This window comes from Lipotes vexillifer, unplaced genomic scaffold (assembly GCF_000442215.2).
Source record: "Lipotes vexillifer unplaced genomic scaffold, Lipotes_vexillifer_v1.1 scaffold588, whole genome shotgun sequence".
Taxonomy (NCBI): domain Eukaryota; kingdom Metazoa; phylum Chordata; class Mammalia; order Artiodactyla; family Lipotidae; genus Lipotes; species Lipotes vexillifer.
Window position 1 is genome coordinate 369,517 of NW_006778148.1, and position 8,106 is coordinate 377,622.

The 8,106-nt window shown below is 42.0% G+C and overlaps 1 protein-coding gene across 1 annotated transcript in view; it reads left to right on the top strand.

Moving 5' to 3' along the window:
- The window catches only part of C5 (complement C5), an 86,228-nt gene that overhangs the window by 52,215 nt on the left and 25,907 nt on the right, over positions 1-8,106 (top strand). Inside the window, 4 exon segments of the mRNA XM_007451483.1 lie at positions 2,368-2,457; positions 3,485-3,697; positions 4,169-4,244; positions 7,065-7,224. Coding sequence (XP_007451545.1) covers positions 2,368-2,457; positions 3,485-3,697; positions 4,169-4,244; positions 7,065-7,224 — 539 coding nt within the window.

Here is an 8,106-nt window from a genome sequence, read left to right on the forward strand (position 1 = left end):
GCGGGCTGCACAGGCTCCCCGGAAGAGGGGTGGGGGCAGTGACCTGTGCTCGCACACAGGCCCCTTGGTGGCGGCAGCAGCAGCCTTAGCGTCTCCCGCCCGTCTCTGGTTTCCGAGCTTTTAGCCGCGGCTCCCGCCCGTTTCTGGAGCTCCTTTAGGCAGCGCTTTTAAAACCCCTCTCCTCGCGCCCCAGGAAACACAGAGGCAAGAAAAGGTCTCTTGCCTCTTGGGTAGGTCCAGACTTTCCCCCGGACTCCCTCCCGGCTATCCGTGGCGCACTAACCCCTTCGGGCTGTGTTCAAGCCGCCAACCCCAGTCCTCTCCCTGCGCTCCGACCGAAACCGAAACCGAGCCTCAGCTCGCAGCCCCGCCCGCCCCCGGCGGGTGAGCACACGAGCCTCTCGGGCTGGTGAGCGCCGGTTGGCGCCAATCCTCTGTGCGGGAATCTCTCCGCTTTGCCCTCCGCGCCCCTGTTGCTGTGCTGTCCTCCGCGGCTCCGAAGCTCCCCACTCCGCCTCCCGCAATCTCTGCCCGCGAAGGGGCTCCTAGTGTGTGGAGACCTTTCCTCCTTCACGGCTCCCTCCCACTGGTGCAGGTACCGTCCTTATCCTTTTGTCTCTGTTTATTCTTTTTTCTCTTGCCCTACCCAGGTACGTGGGGAGTTTCTTGCCTTTTGGGAGGTCTGAGGTCTCCTGCCAGCGTTCAGTAGGTGTTCTGTAGGAGTTGCTCCACGTGTAGATGTATTTCTGGTGTATCTGTGGGGAGGAAGGTGATCTCTGCGTCTTACTCCTCCGCCATCTTGGAAAGAGTCCATAAGTGATGCCTTGATGGGTCTTTTTTATGATCTCTGACAAGGAGTAAAATTGACTTCTCTTAGTTTTAGCCTTTTTTTTCCTGTACATTTTCCATCTAGTAGAAGAGTTGATAATGAGAAGTGATGCCTTGATGGGTCTTTTTTATGATCTCTGACAAGGAGTAAAATTGACTTCTCTTAGTTTTAGCCTTTTTTTTCCTGTACATTTTCCATCTAGTAGAAGAGTTGATAATGAGAAATGAAATAGTCAAGGGCAGGTATCAATGGAAAAAAATGGTGGAGGATCAAATTTAGATAATCTCAAACAACTTACTGTCATAAGTACCATATATTGAGCACACACTGTTTGCCATGCTTTGTCTACATTATTTTTATCTTCACAAAAACCCTTTGAGGAAAATACTATTACCTCTATTTAACTGATGAGCAAACCAAAGCATAGAAAGATTGTGTCTTGCCCAGTGTCACATCCAGAGTAAGTTCTTTCTGAGCTCAGTACTCTTTCATCCACATTGCAAAGCTCTCAAATGTCTTCACTAAGTTTTATTTTAATATTATATCCTCAGCATTTATCAAAGGTTGATGAGGAAAGAAGAGGAGCATTCCTGTCTCTTCTGCAAAGCCATGTGGTTTGGCCATGCAATTGCAAAATGTCAATAGTTTTTTTTTTAGCACCTACCATGTGCCAGGGACTAAGTGCTTGGGACTACAGCGTTCAATAAGAATGGTTTCTGCCCTCAGAGAGCTTTCTTAGCAGGACAATGGGAGGAGGAGTCTCTTTGTGGTGACTACTATGGGTTCTGCAGTAAAGCTTCCTGAGTTCAGATGCAGCTTCGTCTGTACTAGCTCTGTGACCTTGAGCAATTTGCTTTCTAAGCCTCAGTTTGCTCATCTATAAAATTAAAATAATAATAGTAGACACAGTGCATAGGGTTGTTGTGAGGATCCAGTGTAACAATGCATTCAAAGAGCTTAGCAGTGTGCTTGGTATTCTATCAGTAGAATGATAAATACTATCATTTTCATGAAATAAACCAATGATTACAGTAGAAAATGCTCCGATACAGCAAGCTTAAACTCTGTTATTGCGCAGAAAGAAAAAGTGTCTAAGTTAGATGGAGAGGAGAAGGTAGAAGGGATTTCAGGGCGTGCTTCCCAATGGAGCTAATCTTCACATTTCCTTGACTAAGGAATTACTTGTTAGTTATTTTTAGATTTCAGTTCCAGGGATAATTTTCTGTCTTTGGACAAAACAGCATGCTCCCTTTTACTGATGAACAAGATTTACATAACCTATTTATTTCCTATCGTGTAATGACCAGGAAGCTTACAGTCAACTTTAATGCTTTATTTAATGAGATTATATAAGCCTAGGGTTTGATAAAAAATCCTTGATTATTTTAAATTTCCCTTTTAAATTTTAATATTGTTGTTATAAAAGAGTCTATTATTTTTTTAAAAATTCCATGAAAGTAGGTATACTATAAATAATCTGCAAATAGTCTTCCCTCAAGAACTCTGTGTAAATCTAATAATTTTCTTTTACATTTCAGGTGTCATTAGTAGACGAAAGGAGTTCCCATACAGGTTACCATTGGATTTGGTCCCCAAAACAAAAGTCAAAAGGATTGTGAGTGTAAAAGGTAAATTAACAAGTGCCATTTTTCTTTCTTATTTCACTTTGTGTTTCAAACAAAAATCAAATATTCTCATGATTATCCTATTTCTCCTCTTCTCTACTCAGTTGCATGTACAATAGGGGACCTCTGGGAGCACCCTATTCCTACTCCCACCTTCAAATCCCTAACCACTCTTCCAACCCTCTTCTTCCAGTGGCCTGATTTGAATGGAGATGCATGCTCCCATGATGGAGGGTGAGGGCTGTCATTGGCCCAAAGACCTCTCTAAAACGAAAGTGCAGCTGCGCCCAGATTTAAAGGACTTTCTATTAGCCTAGTGGCCAGTCCTGTTCCAGAGAAGGCTTTATGACCTGAAAATGGCCCCAAGAAAGCAGCTCTGCTCTTTTAGAGTGCCAGTACATTTGTAGAAGTGGTGTCTTTAGCAGGTTTTATCCCTGGTCTCCAGCCATTAAAAATTCAGTGACGCATCATCAGAATAATAGAATGTCCTGACTACATTTTATCTTAAATAAAACCTTGGAATCACAGAATGTTAGTACTGGAAAAGACCTTTTTAATAATGTCCAACTCTGTAGTTAGATATATAAGAAAGTGTTTTTCCCAGGGTCTCACGATGAGTTATAGACAGAGCTCTCATAGCACTCACAGAGTGTTCACAGTTCAGGCTCTTAGCTTTGCTTTGTGGATGCGATTGATTCATAGAGTTTACAATATCTAAAGCTTTCAAGTTGAATGGCAACTAATTTGCCATGTCCTCTATGCTGTAATCTGCCCACTGTATTACATCATCTTATCCCCATATTGCAGTGGTATTTTTAAGCCTGCTTTTGGTGTTTCTTTTAAATACATCTTCTAATCAAATTTTTTTCCTCTCCCCAGTTCTGAGAAGTAATTCAGCTGCCTAGATAAAAAGGAAAGGATAGGGATGGTTGCTCTTATCTCCATTTAAAATTTACTGTTACTCAGAAGTTGACAGAAATTGATTGTACCTACTATGATTTTTGTTTGTGTGCTTGTTTGTTTGTATCAGGACTTCTTATAGGTGAGGTCATGTCTGCAGTTCTGAGTCAGGAAGGCATTGATATCCTCACCCACCTCCCCAAAGGGAATGCAGAGGCAGAACTGATGAGCATTGTCCCCGTATTCTATGTTTTTCACTACCTGGAAGCAGGAAATAATTGGAACATTTTTTCTGCTAACTCATTAACTCAAAAACAGAACTTGAAGAAAAAATTGAAAGAAGGTAAGAAAAAAACTATTTCACATATTATACATTAAAATCTTGTGCTTTTTAAACTAATAGTTTGATTAAACTAATATTTAAGTTATGAATTATACAAAAGCTTATTTGTAAAAGCATTTCAGCCAAAAAAAAAAATCATGAGGTGGACTCTATTACACAAATAAATACTGTTTGCTGGAGCGCTTTGGCTTAACTTACTAAAACGCCTGGATGAGATACAAGACACCTGCATTCCAAACTCTACAGAGTACTTCCTTCCTTCTTGAATGAGCTCAGAATGTTCTACTTGATAATTCCCAATTCAAGCGATTCATATACTTCCTTTGAGAAGTTCAGTGTTGGCCACAGAGCATGTGCTTGCTGCCCAACACCAAAGGAAGTTTAGTGTTCCCAGGGGCTAATAAAGCACTCTCTGAGTAAAAATGGGGGTCACTGAAGCACTCACTGTGTTCTTTCCCTGGTGCCTCTTAGGGATGGTGAGCATCATGTCCTTCAGAAATGCTGACTATTCTTACAGCATGTGGAAGGGTGGAAGTGCTAGCACTTGGTAAGTAGAAAGTTTTGACTTGCATTTTCATATAGTTGTTAATTAACTAAAGAATAACAACCTTAGTGGAAACTCTGTCCAGTTGCTCAGGCTAAAAAGCCTAGTCATTCTTCACTGCCCTCTTTCTCTTACAAGCCACACCTGATCTAGCAAATCCTTTTGGCTGCACCTCCGAAATATATCCTGAACTTGACTACTTCTCACCAACCCCAACCCACCACCCTGGTCCAAGCCATTCTCATCTCATACCTGGATTATGACACTAGCCCCCTCTGGTCTTTCAGCTTCAGCCCTTGCCCCTTTTCAGTCTATACTCAACACAGCAGCCAGAGGGACTCTGTTAAAACATGTTAGGTCACGTCCCTCAAAACCATTCAGGAGCTTCCCATCTTACCCAGGGTAAAAACCAAACTTCTTACTGTGATCTACAAGACCCTACATGGTCTAGCCCTACCTCACCTCTCCAACTACATCCCCTACTACTCTCTTTCACTCCACTCGAGCCCCACTGGCCTTCTTGCTGTTCCTTGAACATGCCAGCCATGCTTCCACCTCAGGGCCTTTGCATTGACTACTCTCTCTTCCCCCTCTTCCTGAGGTATCAGCATGGCTGACTCTGCTACCTCCTTCAAGTCTTTACCAGAAGTCACCTTCTCAATGAGGCCTCTGTTGATTATTCTATCTAACATGCCATTCCCATCCCAACACTTCATATTCTTCTCCCCAGCTTTCCTTTACTCTTTAGAATTTATCACTAACATTCTTACTTATCACACTTATTGTCTGTCTTGCCACTAGAATGTAAGCTCTATGTGGGCAGTTTCAAGTATTCCTAGTGCCTGGTATGTACCTGGCATATAGTTATAGTAGGTGCTCTGTAAGTACTTAATTGGTGAAGCATAATAACTTCCAAAATTCTGATTATTTGAGGGAAAGTCAGTCTGAATTAATAAATCCATATGGCAACTTCTTTTCAAAGAAGAATATCATGCTTTGACAAAATATTTACTAAAGACAATGTGACAGGTACTTTGTAGGTTCTACTATATGAAACACTTTTAAGGGGTTTACAATCTAGAATAATTGTCTTTTAAATTATGCCCTTTAACTGTTGAGAGTCCCCAGGATTTTATCCTTGACCCTCATTTTCTAGACTCTCTCCTTGTACAATCTCATCTTTGCCCATGACTTCCATAATTCCTATGCAGATGATTCTCTAATCACGCCTCAAGGCCTATCTTCTTTCCTTAGCTCCAGATCCACATTTCTGTGGACTTGAGAGCCAAAAGCCCTTTGAACACATTCCATGCCAAATTCATTCTTTTGTTCCTCTGTTCCCCTAATCAGTGCACAGCAATACTTTGTCCTCCGCTGACCAAGTTTGACTCCTCCCTTTCCTTTTGGCTTTATATCCAACCAGTCACCACGTTTCACAGATTGTACCTTAGAAGTGGGTCTGACCCTGTGTGGGTGGCACATTTGAAAGACACACAGGCCCCTGGAGTATGGCAACCAGAGGATAAAACCCAGGATGCAGGGAGTGGAGGTCGATACAGACTGGAAAACACCACAGCAGGAGCTGGAAACTAAATGCCTGGAGAACAGAAATCCCCATGAGAAGGTGCGATAGCCTCTCAGGAAACCCCCAGAGCCTCTCAAGATTCTGGGCAAGACTGAGTGGATGGTGTTCAGCCAGAAACATAGAAACACTTGGACCCAACCACCCCAGGCCCAACTCTATGAGTTCCTTTGGAGATAAACATACATAGAAGAAAATGGCCAACACCTGAATACTTTCCAAAAATTTTTTTTTTAGAAATACAGAGAAGATACAAACGTACTAAGAATAATATTCCTTTAAAAAGGAAAAGGAAAACAGAATTTTAAAGTGAGGGAGAGAGTCAAGTGGTCTGAGTCTCAAGGGCTTCTGGCTCCTGGGCTGCTGAGTGAAGGAATTGGAGGGGAGGAAAGGAGGCATAAGGGGCACATGGGGTCATGAAGTATTTAGATCCCCTCTGATATTCTTTGAGAGACCGTAGAGACTGAACTTGCTTTTTGACTAAGTAATCATAATAATTAGAGCTTCCTTGGGAGGTGGTGAGTTCTGCATCAGTAACATGGCTCAAGGGGAAGAGAGATAAACACTCCCACGGATGTTGGGGAAGAGAATTCAGACCTCAGACGGGGATTTAGATCAGATAGCTTGTACAAATTTTACAATCTAGAATTTTATGATTTCGCTCCTCCATACCTCATGTTCATGAGTCAGTGCTTTAACACAAAACTATTTGTTTCAACACTATTGTCTTTAACTTTAGAGAAAGAAGAATTTTTTTATCATCAGGCATCAATTTTCAGCTTGTATACAAGCTAACAACGTTGCAGTCACAGAAGATGTGCTGCTCACATTTGATTGTTTTTGGAGATCTTCCTGAAATCTTTCCTGCTCTTGTGAAGTGGTAACAACTTACTTTGGAATTGAGCGTTTTAAAACATTATTTTTGGGCTTCCCTGGTCGCGCAGTGTTTGAGAGTCCACCTGCCGATGCAGGGTACATGGGTTTGTGCCCTGGACCGGGAAGATCCCACATGCCGCCGAGTGGCTAGGCCCGTGAGCCATGGCCGCTGAGCCTGTGCATCCAGAGCCTGTGCTCCGCAACGGGAGAGGCCACAACAGTGAGAGGCCCGCGTACCACAAAAAGAAAAAACAACATTATTTTCTTTTCAAGAACAAACACTGTATGAACTAAAACACACTGAAAGTTGAAAGCCAACAGGGATTCAGTGTCTAAATGTTTATTTATTTGATTTTGTCTCAAAGGTTAACAGCTTTTGCTTTAAGAGTACTTGGACAAGTAAGTAAATATCTAGATCAGAACCAAAATTCAATTTGTAATTCTTTATTGTGGCTGGTTGAGAATTGTCAACTAGAAAATGGATCATTCAAGGAAAATTCCGACTATCAACCAATAAAATTACAGGTAAGGAAACCAAATGCACAGATGAGCAATAGTTTTATTTACAAGTTTGAGTTGTGTTCTCATCCATTTTATAAGAATGAAAAAGAGAGGGGAGAATATATGCAATCCTGCAAGAAACTTCTCTTGTGTACAAAGAATTTGAAAGGTCTTCTTATCCTGCTCTTCAGACAATTCAGCATAGGTCAGATGAGTGAGATCTTGGACATCTGGTGTAACAGGCATTAGTGGGTCACAGGGTACAAGTGCTAGTGATCTCAGAACGGGTAAAATGTGCTAATTTGTCCACGTACACTTGGTATGAATCTGAACTTGAGCTTCAGAGCCTTCTTACAGGTCAAGACTGCGAGATGTTGTTGTGAAACATGGAAGGGATCCTATTTATACTCTGTTAGAAAGAGTGGGGTCAATTTATTAAAAGTACAACAAAGTGTTGTTTGAAATTGGAATCCACTTACATGCTTGAATTGCAAAATCTCTGCAAGATACTGCTACAACATCTTCTACTCCTAGAATGTATTTTTTAGGATCCAACAGCTTTTATTTATTTATTTATTTTGCCTGCCCCAATCCAATCCCTTTCATGTCAGGCACAAGCGGCCTCTTGGCTGACAGGGGTCCCATAATTAGGACCGATTAGAACTCACACAAGAAATGGGGGCAACTGACATCATCTAGGTGCTATTTGAAGAGTAAAATACTACAACAATTTTTTTTAAGATCCCACCCATCCATCCATCTATTCGTATTCATTCAACAACCATTCACTAAGCACCTAAAACATGCAAGGGCCTATTTGGGGCACCATGGAGGAGGAAGAGTGGGAAGGATGGACCAGAGTATCCCTGCCACAAAGGAGCTCACACACTGGTAGGGGAAGTGGGG